The following is a 17,690-nucleotide window of genomic DNA, read 5'->3' on the forward strand; positions in this document are numbered from 1 at the left end:
TGTGTTTTCTTCCTCTGAGGTTCAGAGAATGTGAATCCCAGAAATATTCTCGGGAAGAATTGTGCCTTGCTTTTCTCTGTGAAGAGGAATGTGGGGCTACAGCCCCCTGTCCCTCAGAGCAGGGCACAGCTCATCCTGCACCTCCCAGGGACTGCACTGCCTGGCCATGTGTGGCCTCAGCTCCTGACCTGCTGTCCATGGCTGCAGAATGGATCCCAGGGAGGGGAGGGAGGGAGAATTCTGTGTTTTCTCCAAGACAAAATGAGTTTTCTCTCACCACACGGGGTAGCAGAAGGAGCCTCACGCCACTCAATGTTCTCTGCTGTGTGCCTCATCTGGGGACCTGTTGGGAGGGAGGCTGAGAATACCCTGAGTGTTTCAGCCTCACAGAAGGGGCTCATTCTGTTTAGATTTCTGGGTGTTTCACAAAGTGTACCACATACATATTTCTCTTTAACCTTCTTTTTAGCTCATCAAGATGAGATCAAGGGTTACTTCTATAGCACAATAATATCAGCCATGGGCTGCATCAAAAGCTTCTCAGCCATAATAACTAAAGACATGTATACGTATATTTTAGCCATTAAGGAGAAAACCCTGCCAGAATGCATTATCTTATTTTGGGATGTAAAACTTTGAAGCACAAACCTAAGCTTCATAGTACTGCAAAATGACTCTCAGGGGACAGAAGGATTTCCATAACTAAATTAAACAATGGGCTGTCCAGGCTACTTGCAAGGCTGCTGGGATGGCCAAAATTGGGTCCTGTGCATAAAACATGAACTCTGCTCTGCAGCTTTAAATTGGTTCTTTCATTAGGAGAGCAGCTCTGAGCCAGCTAGTGCCACACAACAGCGTGATCTATCCCTAAAGTGGGGAGGATTTATGGGAACTGAGTGCTGAACTCAAGGCAGCTCATCCATCATGTTTTGAGCACAACCCAGTGGGCAGAGCACAGGACTGTAAATCTGGGAAATCACCGTGCCTTGATTTCCCTGCAAAGCAGGGTGGCAGCAGAGGTGTCAATTAGGAAACAAGCCAAAATCTGAGGAAGCCAGGAAGGAGAGCTCTGTGTGCACGTGCTGCAGGCTCTGTTCAGCGCTCCAGTGTCACAGACATCTTTTCATGTAAAATCCTTCACTTAGGATCTTTTCTTCCTGCGAAGCTGAGAGGCCTCAGGGACGAAATGTAAACAATGATTATCTGCTGCTGTGGAATGCAACAGGTGCATCTGTGATTGGTCTCATATGATTGTTTTTAATTAATGACCAATCACAGTCAGCTGGCTCTCTCTCTGTCAGAGCCACGAACCTTTGCTATTCTTTCTTTCTTTTCTATTCTTAGCCTAGCCTTCTGATGCGAACTTATTCTTCTATTCTTTTAGTGTAGTTTTAATGCAATATATATATCATAAAATAATAAATCAAGCCTTCTGAAATACGGAGTCAACATCCTCATCTCAAAATCCCTGTGAACACCGTCACACTCCAGGTTATCTGAAGGCATGTGGCTGAAATTGCCCCTGTTTTTAGCAGCTGGGCAGGCAGTGGGGCCCTGTGGCTTTGAAGCTGCTGCTCAGCATCCATGAGGGAACCTCAGCCTGGGATGCAGGGGCGGCACGTGACGAGTGAGCAGCAGCAGCAGCTCTGTGAGACTGAGGCACTTAGGAGAGCAGCGAGCACGATGGCAGTAAAAGGCAATCAGAATATTGATTCCTTTTACATACAGATAAGCCTGGAGCTGTAACAAACCCAGGCTTCCCTAAAACTGCTGGAACATCGCTAGGCTGTTTATCTGGCAGGGAGACACAAAGGGATTTCAGATTAAAAAGGAGTTTCAAAGCATCAGGGCTTACCTCTGGATTGAAAACGTGGATCTGTAGCAGGGTGTGGATGATGCAGGCGCACAGATTCTGTAAATATGCATTGTCTGCCGTGTGGGACAGATTTGTCCTCGGTGTAAGCGTGGGAAGCAGCAGAGCTGCACTGGAGATGAATGTGCCCAATTACCAGTGATAAAATCAGCCCTTGTTTGGGGCACAGAGCACAGTGCTGAGGGTTCAGCAGAGCAGGAATAAACACTATATAACAAACCTCAAAGCCTTGCCTGCACAAGGAAATTCAGCTCTCTAATTGCTCTTTTTTTCCCTTTTTTTTTCTTCTTTTTGTCCCAGACAGTGTAACTGAAGTCAAGACAGACATTTACGTGACGAGTTTCGGCCCTGTCTCGGACACAGACATGGTAGGTGCCTCACAGGGAGGGGTGGCTTCTCCTCCTGTGTCCCCCCTCCTCCTCCCAGGAAAACATGGGTAAAAGTGGGATTTTCCGAAGTGACAAGAGCTGGTGGTATCTCAATTCCCGGAGTTGTTTCCCAGGTGTGCTTGGGATTTTTGAAACCAGATGATAACTGGAGGAATGAAGGTGCTCCTTGGGAAGAGGGGAGGATGCCAGAAGCTGGTCTGGTTTGGTGTCAGAGACAATGATCCACCATCAAACCATCCTTAGTGCCTGAACTGGAGGGAGGCAAAAGAGAAAACAGAAAAGACATGGACTGACTGTGCTATTTTGACATGTTCAGGGAAAATTATTAATGAAAAGGCCTGAGGTCTGAATTTAGGCTTGTATTCCCACAACAGTTTGTCTTCTAATTAAAACAGGACTGTGGAGCATAATTAATAGTGAGGTTTCTCAATAGCAGCTCGTGTTCCACACACACCCAGAGCAGGGCTGGCTGTGGGTGGCTGCTCAGGATGGCACATGAGGATTCAGGACTGAGCCCCTTCTGCATGCCCAGCCCCTGGGGTGCTGGCATAGCCCAGGCCATGGTGGGCAGTCCATGCCATGGAGGGAGCCCATTTTGGAGCAGGTTGTCCCTGGCTAGGCCAGCCTGGAGCTGTGTCCTGTGGCACTCACAGTCCCTCCAGAGCTGCAAGGGCTGAATTTCCTAGGCTGGCATGGCCTGAACATCTCTCCAGCTGTCCCACAGCAATCCTGTGCTGGCAAGCAGAGAAGCAGAAAATCTCTGTGTTTCATGGAGTTGCTCACTCCATCACTCTAACCCATGTTGCTTTGGGAAGACCACTCCCTCCAGGGTAAGAAGTTAAGTTGATGTCAGTGTAATCAAGATTATGAACCTCATCTGAGTTCTCCCTCTCTCTCTCCTGCTTTCCTACCACAGCAGAGACCCATAATATATTCAGCAATCGTAGCCCGTGGGGAGTATCTGATAATTACTTCCAAGGTGGAGCATATTTGATTAAGGGAGTGTGTATAATGAACTGTGAAGAAAAAAATATGAGGTATTGAAAAGAGGAAGGTATTCTCTGCAATGTGATTTGACAAAATGAATATAAAATTAGGAAGACAGTTAAGGAATAATAAATTATTTCCCCTCCGCATGCTTTCGTTCCGTGTATTTTACAAATGCATGGCGAATGTGTTTTAGCTGTGCTGCTAAAAGTGAGGGAGAGAAACCCCATCTCCTCAGGAAAGGGGGAGAGCCTGCTCTGGGGCTTCCTTTCATCTCAGGAGTGGGGAAATCCCTCTCTCCTGCTGGTATCTGCCCAGTGCTGCTCCCCTCCCACAGCTCCTGGAATTGCGGAATTGGAATTGTGGAATTGCAGTGATGGAGGAGAGGCAGGTAAAGCTGCCCTGGGGAGAGGGAGAGCAGCTGCTTACAGAGCATGGAGGAGGAGTGAAATAGGGGTCTCATCAAGCCAGGTCTCATTAGTTCTTGGAGATCTATTTCACACCCAAGATAGCTCAGCTACCATAGAAGGCAAAAATCAGCAGGATGGCTTCTATGGTGGTGTTGGAAACAAAAAGTTTTAATAAAAGGCAAGATAACAAAACTCTTTACAGAGAAAAACCAAGCCAGGTGCAAGAGGTTTTTGCTCCTGGTTAAACACCTAACAAAAGCAATTAATTTATTTGTTCTCTTTTTTCTAGTAAATTGCTCAGGCAGGACTTTTTGGCTTCTGTCCAATTGGCCATCCTTAAGTTTGAGGTGAAGTCCCCCAAGTCCTATGAGGTGTCTTTTTACCTAATTGAGGAAGTTTCTTTCCTCAATTTTCTGGGCTTTTTTCCTTTTTAAGGAGAGAAAGGATAGTTTTGTCACTCCATCAACAGGGGGCACATTCCTACAGAGGAGGATGTGGAGACCTTTCCACTGAGGTGCTCCAAGGGACTCCCAACCTCTCTGTTGGTTTGGAGGGCAGAGCCTGTTCACACCTGAGGTGTCACCCTGTTTTTCTAAGTTCTTCTAAGCCTTCTGATGTTTACATTCATGTAATGGAGTTTCTCATGCACTTTTATGTAAATAATTATTGTTTTTACATTCCTCTCTGGAGGAGGATAAATTTGATAGACTGTTGGTTTGTCCAGTGTCATTGGAGAGGTGGCAATTTCATCCTCCAATCCACTGTCACTTTTGAGAGTCTGTAAATGTTAGAGTTAGAAAATAAACTTCCCTTCTTCTTCCCTTGGAGCTCCAGTGTCCACGTTGTTTTATTTTGTGTTCTATTGTGACACCAAGGCATGCCCCAGTCCTCAGGACTGAGGTCTCCCAGCTTTGCCTCAGTCCCAGGGAAATTATTCTAGGGAAAACAAAAATTGAAGGGGATTTTTTTGTTTCATGGATGGACTCTGAGGACAGAGTCGGTGTGGATGTTTTCAGTCACTTCTGTAGGCAGAGAAGAGTGTAACACAGAACTAAGTGTGCTCCTTGCAAGGGGTGAGTTGGGAATAATGCTTTTATGGAAAGAAGCACAGAAAAGAGGGGAACATTTTGAACATGATTTTTCTTTTCTTCAGGAATGATTCCTAAGCATTAAAGAAGATAAGCAGGGCCTTGGAAGTCATTAAAAATGTTTTTCTTCTTTGTCTGGCACTTTAAAAATAGAAACAGGGAATGAGAGAGCCTTTCTCCTGATAAGGCCTTTTCCCAAACCTCCCAGGACTGCACACAGGCTCATTTCTTTGGGTTTATCCCAAGAAATAATGAATTAGGGATCACTTCCATCAAGGGGCAAAATACCTTGTATAGGGCAGAGCCCTTGAAAATGCAGAATTTCTCTTTCCTTCCCCAGCCAAGATCCAGAAGGTTCATATTTGAGTAGGGATATCTCCATGGCCAGGGAGCCGGGATGGATTTATTTACAGAGATGCCTCCATTCAGCTGCCATCTGCTGCAAAACCTGTAGGAATTTCTCTGTCCTATAGGAAAGTGATGCACAGCAGTTTTTCAGCGCTGCTGAGAAGTGCTGCAGGAAAGAAATCACTCACAATGATAAGTTTGGTTGGTCCTGCAGCCTCCAGGAATGTGTAAATAAAGATTACGAGTCTGCAGCAGCAGGGGGAGGAAAAACAGTTGGGACAGAGGGGTTTTCCAAAGACCCCTCTGCCTCTAAAAGTGTTTTCTGAATCTGCATTCACTGAGTGAGGAGCTGGCTTGGCTGCAGGGTTTCAAAGAGGTGACTTCTAAGTGCCCCAGCTGGAATTTGGCATGGGAAATGGGTCTCTACATTGGCAGAAGGAAAAAAAAAAAAAAGAAAATGGAAATAAAACAAGAAAAAGAAGACAAAAGAAAGTCACAGGATCTTGTAATGCCAGTAAATTCTTCGATTCAATGATTTTCTAAAGGTGGCCTAGGGAACAAAATAACATTAAGACAATGTCATGCAAGTTCTTTTCTTTTTTTTCCTTTTTATTTTATGAGCAGAGATATAATTACCAGCATCCTGGCCAGATTCCATCTCCAGGATCTTTATTTTTGCCTTCTAAAATACCTGTGTAGCTGCACAAAATGGCCTTTCTCCCCTGAAACTTCTGCATAGAGGTGGTGGTGCAGCAGGGCTCCCCCAGCTCTGGCCACTGTAGGGGCTGTGCTGCAGCTCCTCTGCAGTGCTCAGAAACACTGACATGCACATTTTGACATCACTGGTAAGTCATTACCCAAAATGTGCTGAATCCCATCTACCCTGCTCTGCTGTTAACCCCTTCTGCTTGTTGCACCACACTTTGGCACACCCAAGGTGTGCCAAACCCCAGATTTCTGCCGCCTCTTGAGCTGAGTAAAACACAACTTACTTTTCTCGCCTCTCTCCCCAAAGGAATACACCATTGACGTCTTTTTCCGGCAGTCCTGGAGAGATGAAAGGCTGAAGTTTGACGGTCCCATGAAAATCCTTCCCCTGAATAACCTGCTGGCCAGCAAGATCTGGACTCCTGACACATTCTTCCACAATGGGAAGAAATCTGTTGCCCACAACATGACCACCCCCAACAAGCTGCTGCGCCTGGTGGACAACGGCACCCTGCTGTACACCATGAGGTGAGTCTGGCTCATCCAAATCTAGGGACAATGGCACCCTCCTGTACACCATGAGGTGAGGGACAATGGCACCCTCCTGTACACCATGAGGTGAGTCTGGCTCATCCAAATCTATGGACAATGGCACCCTCCTGTACACCATGAGGTGAGGGACAATGGCACCCTCCTGTACGCCATGAGGTGAGTCTGGCTCATCCAAATCTGTGGACAATGGCACCCTGCTGTACACCATGAGGTGAGTGCCTCTCCATGATGGCACCCTCCTGTACACCATGACGTGAGTCTGGCTCTCCATGGACAGTGGCACCCTCCTGTACACCATGATGTGAGTGCCTCTCCATGATGGCACCCTCCTGTACACCATGAGGTGAGTCTGGCTCTCCATGGACAACCTCCTGTACACCATGAGGTGAGTCTGCCTCTGCTTCCAGGGAATCCAGGTCCTTCTGCGCATGCAGGGACCTCAGGGTGCCTCACAGCAGGGTGTATGCAGGCTTGCCCTAACTCTTGTTAGTAGATTTGCGTCCTACCTGTGGGGATCCCAGTTGTGGGTTCCTCTAGGTCTGGATTGAAGGCACTTGAGAGGGTAATTCATGTTGGGACTCAGGTGTTTATTGTTTCTTATCAATAACACAGTCTCACTACTGTGAGTTCAGCAGCAAGGTACAAAATGGCCAGCAATCTCTTGTTACAAGGTCTTTTAAGACTAAACTATCCAATTAAGAACTGAGACCTGGATTATTTTCCCTTTTAACCCAATAATTGATCCCACAGAGCCCACAATGGGACTTTTCTGCCCAATTACAAAATGCCACCCAAACCCATGGAGAAGGAGGAAGAAAAAGCATGAAGAAGAAACCCAAGATGACACCCTGTGCCCTCTATCTTGCTTCCATCCACAACACACTAAAAATCCCATAAACCTAAATTTCTCACCCAGTGATACACCTGCACTACTCTCTATAATCTATTTCACACTTTTGTGGATTCCAGTCCATCTTGAAGACTGGGAAACTTTCTCCATGGATGAGGGTCAAAGTCAGTGCTGCCCTGGGGGTCAGGGCACCCCAGAGCAGACACAGGAATATTCCCAGTGCCCTGGGTTTGCACACCTACCCTGATTCTTTCCATGCTCTCCTTGTTTCCTACCTATGGACGGTCACTGATCCTCAGCTTGGACATTTTTACAGGTAGATTTTTCCCTCATCATTCACATTGACTTTTTTCACTTTCATGTGCTGAGGTAGATGTGTTGGGATCTATAGTTTGTAAGGTTGATGTGCCACCTGGCCTAATTTTCTTCCTGACCTGTGATAAGATATGAATCCAATGTTGGTATGGGAACATTAGGCTGAGAGAATTTGCTATTCTCCAGCAGCTTGAGAAGAGATCTAAATTTGTTCAGCATGTTAGAGCAGAACCATTTCACACATCTAATGAGACCAAGCTTGCTTGTGACAACAATGGGGTTGTTTTTTCCCACTTCGTGGAATTAAAAAAATCCAAATCTATGTGATCGATGCACATAATTAGGGAAAAAACCCAACAAACAGCTAATTAAAAACTGTGATTTGGAGAAGCCAGGGTTGCAGGAGTCATAGGTTGTAAATGAAACAACAAGCTGCTGATAAATGCACAAGAAAGGTATTGAGTTGGTTTTGGCAAGGTGTAAATCTTTGTTTTAAAAAATTATTTTCTCTGTCTTTATCTCCAAGCCAATCCTTACTAATAACAGGCTTCATTGTGGATTCTGTGTGCTGAGATGCTGCACTTTCACCTCTGTTTATGAGGACCAGGCAGAATTTCATCTCTTCATAGTTAAACTGGCTGTGAATCTACACGGTGTCAGCAAGTTTTACAGCCCACATTGATAAACAATGCCTTGCTTTTGTGCAGCAGTTCTCAAATAGGAGCTAATCCTGCCAGTGCCCTGGGGGTTTAGGTCTCCACACATCAGTGATCTCACATTAAGGCAGATGGGGTAAATGAAGGGAAAAGCCCAGCTTGACTTAAGGGCTCTGTTCTGCTCCCAGCTCTCTGACCTGCAAGTAGACAACTCACACTCCCCACACTTTGGATCATTGTCTGACTGTAAAGTATTACAGGAGCTGCTGGCCTAAGACAGCCAAAAAAAAAAAAAGACTCAATTTCAGAGCTTTTAAATCATTTCACTACTTCTTTATTCAGCAAACAGCCATTAGCTTCAGCAAGTTTTGTGTGACTAAAAAAGTATTGGATTTATTCTTCCGTTCAGGGCTGGGCAGGTGCCAGGATGGCAGCAGCATCATGAGACTCTTGGGAATGAGATTCTAGAAGAAAAGAGAGCCTTGGGATTTTTTAAAATAAAGTCAAACCATCCTTCAGTTTAGCTGTCTGCTGCAGAATTGGGGAATGAAGGAGCTCCTCTTAGAGGTGCTTCTGTCCCCCTTAAATACCTCCCTAAGGCTTTGTCAGAGGTGAGGAGCCCACCCGGAGGCTGAGGGCTGGATGTGAGACGTTTTGTCATGTTTTATATTGCACAGAGCTAGGAGCTCTTGTGCACAGAGATCTTTTCTTTGCCCAGTGTGTGAAGCCCAGGGGAGGCTCTGGGCAGCACATCCTGGAGCTGCTCATGGTGTTAGAGCTGCCCAGATGGCCACAGCGTGCAGGACTGCTCTGGGATTGCAGATAAACACATCTGAGATGCGGATCTGGGATGGAGCATCTGATTATTCCCTTTCTCCCTCTTGGTGCTGCTCAGGAGCACCAGGGTCTCTTTTGAGCGGGGTGTCAGAGAGGAAGATGCAAGGGCACAGACTGCAAGGCCAGGGCCAAGCCTCAGGCTCAGCCACCAAAATCTGTCTGGCTTTGCCACTCCAAGGCACTCCCACCTCAATTCCCCTGCCAAACAATGATGGTGGCATCACCCTCCCTTGTTAACTGCTTGGAAACCTCTCCCAGGGAAGGGCTGGAGGGAGTCTCTTGTTTTCTGTCCAGCTGATGCCTTTGCTGTCCTCCCCCATGCAGGGATGTGCATGGGTGTCCTTAAAGGAAGGAGCAGGACCTTGAAGCCAAACTCACACAGCAAAATGCAAATACCAAAGGGGTGCCCTGCTCACTGGGGAGAGAATTTGAGCTTCCAGCAGATTTCCAGTGCCTGGCAGCACTGCCCAGGTGATCCCTTGCATGGATCAGCCTGGCCATGCAGTTTGGCTCCTGAGCATGTCCTGCTCTTTTCCCTTGTACCAGGCAATATCCTTGAGGGATCAGCTCTGCTGATGTGCAATTAGAGGCACGTCTGCTGCTATTTATCCTGCTGGGAGAGCCAACTTCTCTTAGTCAAGGCTTACAGTTATAGATGAACTTGCTCTGGTGGAACAGCAAGTCTGACACATGCATCCAGCAAAATTGCACCTGTGTGACAATATTTATAGCTCCTGGAGAGAGCCTCTTTATCACTGACCAGAGCTCCCAGGAGCTGCACAGCAGCTGTAGCTGGGCATCCAGAGATTTCCTTCAGTCGTGGAACATTCTGCTCATGGATCAGTGCCATGTCACAGGGCACAGCCCTGACCTCTGACAGGCCTTGGCACCTGGGCCACAAAACTGGTGGTGTTTGCAGGGTCCCCAGGACGAGGGAAGAGATGAGAATCTTGACTCCATGTTTCAGAGGGTTGATTTATTATTTTATGATATATATTGTATTAAAAGAAAATGATATACTAAAACTACACTAAAGAAAGAGAAAGGATTTCATCAGAAGGCTAGAAAAGAAAGGAATGAATAATAAAATCTTGTGACTGACCAGAGAGTTTGATACAGCTGGACTGGGATTGGTCATCAAGTAAAAACAACCACATGAGACCAATCAAAGATGTACCTTTTGCATTCCACAGCAGCAGATAATCATTGTTTACATTTCATTTCTGAGGCCTCACAGCTTCTCAGGAGAAAAATCCTAGCAAAAGGATGTTTCAGAAAATATGTCTGTGACATAAAACAACCTTTGTGACCACTGCACTGAGCTGCATTTCTCTGCTCCCCAGGATTACTGATCCCTCTGCATCCTCCCTGCTCGCTGGCTGCCTCAGAGAGCACAGGGATGCAGTTTATTATGTAGCCCTGCCTCTGCAGTCTCTTCTTGCAGAGCTCCTGAGCAATCTAAATAGTTCACAAAAGCCCAACTCTGGTCTCTAAACTCTGGTGTCAGGCCTGAGCACAACAATCTGGGAATTGTGCATGGATTTATGTAAGGAAGAGACAAAAGCAGCCAAAACAGCCATCTCTGGGTGTACTCTGGCTCAGACTGTGTGGGGCACACAGATAATGCTCTGGTTCTCCCCAGCCTTGAAGCACAGAAAACCAGTGAAAGTTTAATGCAGTGCTGATGGGATTCGGCTTTGTGAATCAAGGCTTTAAAAAGCTCTTCTGCTCTTAACACAGCCTGTCAGAACGGCATGTTGAGGCTTTGTGGTTATTGTCAGAGTGGTTCCCAGACAATATGTGCTCAAGTTATGCACTTGGAGGATGTTTTCTTTACCTGTCAGGCTGACACATTCCCTGCATGCCCAAAGGCTCTGCCTCAAGAGCCTGTGCTGCTGAAGACAACGTGCAGTCCTTGGAAGGAGGCTCTGGGATCCCTCAGGTGATGCAGAGGCAGAACAGGAGGGAAAGCTGAGCCCAGCACATGTGCAGACCTACAGGGGCTGTGGAATCCCAGAGCAGCTTCTCCACCTGGTGTGCCACACTCAGAGGTTTGGGCTTCTCATGCTGCCTTTTGAAATCACAGAGCCCTGCAGTGTCTCTCCCTTAGCAAAGGCTTTTTGGGGTGTCTTTACTGCCTGGGGGTTTTTAGCCCCAAGCAGGGTGTGCTGGCTCCAGGCTGTGATGGTGTTCACAGGGGTCTCGGGTTGAGGGAAGAGACAGAGATCTGACTCCATGTTTCAGAAGGCTTGATTTGTTATTTTATGTTACATTAAAACTATACTAAAAAAATAGAAGAAAAGGTTTCATCTCAGAAGGCTAGCTAAACTAAGAATAGAATCAGAAAGAATGATAACAAAGACAGCTGTCTCAGCCTCTCTGTCCAAGCCAGCTGACTGTGATTGGCCATTAATTATGAAATCCAACATGGGCCAATCACAGATCCACCTGTTGCATTCCACAGCAGCAGATAACCATTGTTTACATTTTGTTCATGAGGCCTCTCAGCTTCTCAGGAGGAAAAAATCCTAAGGAAAGGATTTTAAATGAAAATATGTCTGTGACACCAGGTTTTGCAGCGCCCTCCCCACCATGGAGGTGCAGCCTCTCTGCAGGAGCAGCAGAGCTGGGACAGCCCAGCCCAGCTCTCCTGGGCTCTGAGGGCTGGCAGCTGTTTTTCTGTCCTACACAGAGTGGGGCAGCCCAGCCCAGCTCTCCTGGGCTCTGGGGGCTGTTTGTCTGTCCCACACCAGGGCTGATCCCAGAAAACATCACAGACAGATCCAAGCAGAGCAGAGCTTGGCTGGATGATAAAAACACAAGCAGGCAACAAGATGAGATTTGTTCCAACTTTTCCCTGCCAGAGCAGATCCAAAGACAAAAATGATCTGTTTTCCAGGCTTGGCTTTGTGCAGACAGGCTTTTTTAAGGAAACTGTCCCAGGAGGGAGAAATCTTCAGAGAACACCTTATCTCGCTGCATTTCTGCCATCATGGGCTGAAATCTCCAGGGGCTGGGGGAGGATGGAAAGTGAAATCAGTGCTTCCAGATCCAGCACAAGGATCCTAGGAGCAATTTGGCTTTCAGGCTCAAACCCCTCAATTAAACCTAACCTAGATTCTCCCACAGCCCAAACCATAAACACTGCACGGCCTGACTGTGGTTATTAATGAACCTCCTGGAGAAGAAATCAGGACAAAACTCCAGCAGTATCCATGGCATAAACAAAGCCAGCCCTGCCATGCAGGGTGCTGTCATGTTTTTGGAGCGCTCACACACCGAGGGATTATTACATTTGCGTCCCAGAAATTGGGCTGAGATCCTGGCTCATGCTGCAGCTGCACGCAGGTAACGACAGGGGCTCTAATGACACATCAAAGGCTTTGCTAAGCTCCTGGTAACCATGAGAACGCAGCTGAAGAGGTTTGTTATCCCCTCAGCCCTGGCAGAGGGATGTTTAGCCTGATTCACGCTTCTCGCCATTGTGTTGGCGCAGTTCAAAGCACTTCCCGTGACTTTAAAAGAGGAAAAAAAGCACAGGTTCTGTCCTGGATGTTCCACTTTCGGTGCCATTGTGCCAGGAAAGAGAAAATGTTGGAACCCAGGAAATTCCTCTGGCTGCCCTGGAGGACTCGAGACCCTGCCCAGGGGGCTGAGACCCTGGCACAGAGAGACCTGTGACCGTGTTCACAGGGGTCTGAGGATGAGGGAAGAGATGAGGATCTGACTCCATGTTTCAGAAGGCTTGATTCATTATTTTATGATATATATTATATTCAAACTATACTAAAAGAATAGAAGAAAGGATTTCATCAGAAGGCTAGCTAAGAATAGAAAAAGAAAGATAGATAACAAAGATTTGTGACTGACCAGAGAGTCTGAGCCAGCTGACTGTGATTGGCCATTAATTACAAACAATCACATGGGCCAATCATAGATGCATCTGTTGCATTCCACAGCAGCAGATAACCATTGTTTACATTTTGTTCCTGAGGCCTCTGAGCTTCTCAGGAGGAAAAATCCTAAGGAAAAGATTTTTCATAAAAGATGTCTGTGACAGAGACCAAGACCCCTGTGCCTTTGATTTAGCCCTTGGAAAAAACAATTACCAACCTCTATATGAAGAATTACAAGTCAAGAAAGTTTAAGTAGAATAATAAGTTAGTTTGTCACAGAGTGAAAAATAGATTTTTGGGGTTTTTAGAATGGGGGTCAGGGGCAAGATGGAGGAATCTGGGCATGTCCTGTCTTTCTCCTTCTCCTTCTTCTTATTGACCTCCATCTTCTGCTGGGATGGTGGTACTTTTGGATTGGTTTAGAGTAGAAGTTCACTGTCTAACATAGGTGATAGGTATTGGGAAGTTATGGTAAATATTTTACATGTAGTTTTTAGTATAAAAGATAACACCTCTCCAAGGGCAGGCAGTGTGCCTCTGTCTGACCTGCTGAACACACCTCAGCAGGCCAGAGAAAGAATTTTATAGATAAGAAACAATAAACAACCTTGAGAATGAGAATGGAAGAATCCTGACTCCTTCTTCAACTGCCAGGCTGGGAAAAGAGACTTTCTAACACATCTCGGGGTCACTGTGAGCAGCAGAAGTCCCAAGAAGAACACATGAGGAGTTTGGAGTTTGGCATAAGACAGTTCTGCATAAATTGCTGCAGGTGCCTGGGACTGATGAGCCAAAGGCTGTGACTGCTGGCTGATGTGGTTTCTGGCAGCTTGGCTATTTTTCAGGTGCTCTTTAGCTTTCTAAGGACTTTGCAGGGCTGCTGGATGTGAATAGCCCATCAGAGCAATGAAGCAAAACGCAGTGGCTCTCTGGCCATCAGCTCCCCTGCACAGGATAAGGGGCTGAGATGAGAATTTCTGCAATAAACCCTTTGATCCAAATGCTGCAGAGGCTGTGATAATTGTCTGGGAAGGGAGAGACATTCCTTGTGGTTTGACATCTCTGTGTTACCTGTGAACCTGCTGACCTGTGGCTGGCTGAAGCTCCTGAACCAGACTCACCTTGCTGGAATGATGCAACTTCTCCTTTTTTTATTAAATTTCAGGACACTTAAAAACTCCTTCAATTGTAGGTAGAGAAGTGGTAGATTAGGTTGCTTTTCCAGTGGTTTGTTGATGGATTTCTTGTTTTATTGCTTGCTGGCTCAGCTAATAAAACAGGCTTTAGATTTAAAATGCAACTGCTGCATTCCCACACATTGAGGGAGCCACGCAGCATCCATATAAAATTGTCTCCTGCCTTTGACAGCACTTGCTCTTGTTGGCCATGTCCTGGAGAGGGCAGGATTTGGTCAAGGCCAGTTCTGCTGCTATCCTTGTCCCATCTGAGGGTGTTCCTCGCTGCTCTGAATGGCACAAACCCACCAGACCCACCATCTGCAGTCCTTGGGATCATTCAGAGTGGCTGATGATCACAGCCATCACTTGCAGACAGGAAGCAAAAGACTTCCTTGGGTTTTTTGGGGTGGGTTCAGGATGCATCAGAAGGAGAGGGCACTGGTCAGAAATGGGGTCCTTTGGAAAAGCCAACTTTGGGAACTCCCAGCTAAGAGCCTTTTGAAATAATAAAGCAAGGAGTGAAGCAGATGAAAAAAACAGGGAGGTAAAAAGGAAAATTTTGGTGTGGGCTGCTGAGGGAGACTGGGGAGTTGTCTCAACATTTCCCGGACACAAGTGACAGTGACAAAATGAGAAGCAAAAAGTCCATTGCAGTTGGAAAAGATTCAGAAGGAATCGAAGACTAAGATCTGGGAGAATATGCTTGACAAGCTTGCCAGCCAAGAGCTCCCCAAGTGGATTTTGAGCTGGCTGAAGAGAACATCACAAAAGAAACAGAACAGGAAGAGCAAGGCAGTCAAGTCCAAACCAAAGTGCCAGGTTTTTATACCTGCTTCCTGAAATCCATATTGGAAAAGAGAGGCATCAGAGCAAACAAGCATTTTGTTCATGGTGGCCTTTGGATGTCCAGGAGAAAATAATTACAACCCTGTGCTTGTAGGCTTGTGAAAATCCCTGTCAGTCTTCAGTGAGCCTTGACTGAAGTCTAAAGGTCAGGTCGTCTTCTCTTTCATGTAAAACAGGTGCATTCAGCGCAATGTGAAGGAGAGATCACCGAGTCAGACAGAGTGATTTGTCTGCAGAAGTTGCTTTGGGCACACAGTAGTTCCTGGCTTGGCTGAGAAAGCCAGGCTGGAGGCAACTGTGAAGCAAGCAGGACAGGCAGCATCCCCTCCATGCCCTCTTTGCCAGGTTCTCACAGGACATGGGGTTTCCATGGGCAGAGATCCAGACAGGACTGGCACACCCACTGCAGGCCAGGCCCTTGGTGTCTGAATTGCCGGATGTTCCAAAAGATTGGGGGAACTGGGGTTTAATGCCCTCCTCTGAGTGCTGCAGGGCTTCCAGGGAGTTCGGGCCACCCAGCTCTGCCCCACCAAAGTTATGGCAACTCTCTGCTTGCTTCTTGATTTTACTCCTCTGCTCTCTCTTGTGGGGTTGCCAGCTTTCCTGAACCCTCTGGGAGCTGCAGGTGAGGCTGGATGTGACTCTGAAATCCAGAGCTCCTTCCCTCAACTGGTAGAGCAGAACTCACAGGTGATGGGGTGTGGCATTCACATTCTCTGAAAAAATCCCTTTGCCCAGGGTTTTTCTCCTGGGAAGCTGAGAGGCCTCAGAGAAAAGGAAAACAATTCTTATCTCATTTGCTTCTCCTGTGTTGTGCTCATGTGGAATGTGTTTGGAGATTGTTTACCCACAGGTGAATGTTTCAATGGATTCTGCTGTGAGTTATTTTCACTCATTGGCCAATCAGGGCCAAGCTGGGACTCTGGAGAGAGTCACGAGTTTTCATTATTATCTTTTTAACATTGAGTAAGTATCTTTTCTGTATTCTTTAGTATAGTTTAGTATTCTTTAATACAATATAGTATTATAAAGTAACAAATTAACCTTCTGAGAACATGGAGTCACCTGCATCATTCCTTCCTTCATCAGGGCACCCCACAAAGTCAGTAATGGGGAGGTTCCAGCACAGCAGCTGGGCAGGGTTTGCTGCCTTGTCTCTGTGTGTGGGTGTCCCCTCTCACAGCAGCAGCTGCCACATGCAGCCACTGTCACTGCAGCTGTGCCACCCCTGCCACCTCACAGCCACTCTGCTTTGTTTCCTCCACAGGATTTTTCACAGCAATTTGTGAAGGGTTCAGTTTTGTCCACTGAATTTTAAAAAAAAGTCCTCTTTTTATTTTTTTTTCAATAGAATCATTTAATGTTTGTTTTCCTAAAAGAAATAACCTTTATTTTTATTTCCTTTAACAAAACTACTCTTTGCTTTTAGCAAACAAAACCCAAAGCCTTTATTTATTTTGCATTTGACTAAGCCTCAGTATTTTCTTTGAAGAATAACTCAGCTGAACATTTTTCTAGCCAAAGGAAAATATCTCAATAGAAACTTCTCAACCTGAGTTTTGCACAAGCCACCTTCAGTCTGTGCAGTTGCCCTTTCCATCCACATGTTGCTCCTGCCATGGTTTGTTTGCTGTTTTGCTGAGCCATCAGAAGGGAATCCTATTTTATTTTTTTCCCTACAAATGTTTCCTTCAGATTGTTTTGGACATCTCCTGGGAAGCTGTCTCTCCTGGCTCCCTCTCCCTGGCTGCACTCTTTGCAGTACTCCAGGAAGGAACACCAGCTCCCTTTTTTAGAGCCCTTTATCATGGATCCTTTTATGCCTGGCCCCATATTTTCATGTTTTTTTTATGGCTGTGCCTCCCTCACAAAGCTGCTTCCTGATGAGGCATCCTACAGGGATTTGGGGGATTTGGAAAGCACAGGTTGTGCTGCACACTCCCAGATATCCTATTGGGATTTGGAAAGCACAGGTTGTTCTGCACACCCCCAGGTATCACACCAGGATTTGGGGGATTTGGAAAGCACAGGTTGTCCTGCACACCCCCAGGTATCACACCAGGATTTGGGGGATTTGGAAAGCACAGGTTGTCCTGCACACCCCCAGGATATTCCAGTTCCTCACCTGCCTGCAGCATCCTCCACAGCGAATGGAGGAGCCAGGGCAGGTGGGTGGGGTGTCCCACATGGACAGGGGGTGTTGTGCCCTGCTGGTTCATGGATCTGGACTTTGCACCATGTGTCAACCCTCAGCTCCTTCCAGAGCACCAGCCCTGTTCCCTGGGAGCCCCTGGAGCCCTTCCCCTCTGCCTGCCAGCATGGTCTATGAGGTGTCCCTGGCCCCAGGAGGGTGGGATTTTCAGGGTCCCCCACTGTGGGGAGGAAAGATGAATCTGACTCCATGTTCTTAGAAGGCTAATGTATTATTCTATTCTATTCTATTCTATTCTATTCTATTCTATTCTATTCTATTCTATTCTATTCTATTCTATTCTATTCTAAAAACTATACTAAAGAATAGAGAAAGGATACTTACAGAAGGTTTAACAAGATACTAATGAAAAACTCGTGACTCTCTCCTCAGGGTCTGACACAGCTGGACTGTGATTGGTCATTAAGTTAAAACAATTCACATGAAACCAATGAAACAATTCACCTGTTGGGTAAACAATCTCCAAACCACATTCCAAAGCAGCAAAACACAGGAGAAGCAAATGAGATAATAATGTTTTCCTTTTTCTCTGAGGCTTCTCAGCT

General features: G+C 46.4%; 1 protein-coding gene across 6 annotated transcripts in view; it reads left to right on the forward strand.

Moving 5' to 3' along the window:
- Positions 1–17,690, forward strand: part of LOC135447896 (gamma-aminobutyric acid receptor subunit alpha-3-like) — an 85,508-nt gene that overhangs the window by 50,698 nt on the left and 17,120 nt on the right. For all 6 annotated transcript variants that reach the window (XM_064713086.1, XM_064713089.1, XM_064713088.1 and 3 more), the window contains exons 4-5: positions 2,174–2,241; positions 6,111–6,331. In XM_064713086.1, the coding sequence (XP_064569156.1) occupies positions 2,174–2,241; positions 6,111–6,331 (289 nt within the window). The remainder of the gene's footprint in view (positions 1–2,173; positions 2,242–6,110; positions 6,332–17,690) is intronic.

Source organism: Zonotrichia leucophrys, chromosome 4A (genome assembly GCF_028769735.1).
Source record: "Zonotrichia leucophrys gambelii isolate GWCS_2022_RI chromosome 4A, RI_Zleu_2.0, whole genome shotgun sequence".
NCBI lineage: Eukaryota > Metazoa > Chordata > Aves > Passeriformes > Passerellidae > Zonotrichia > Zonotrichia leucophrys.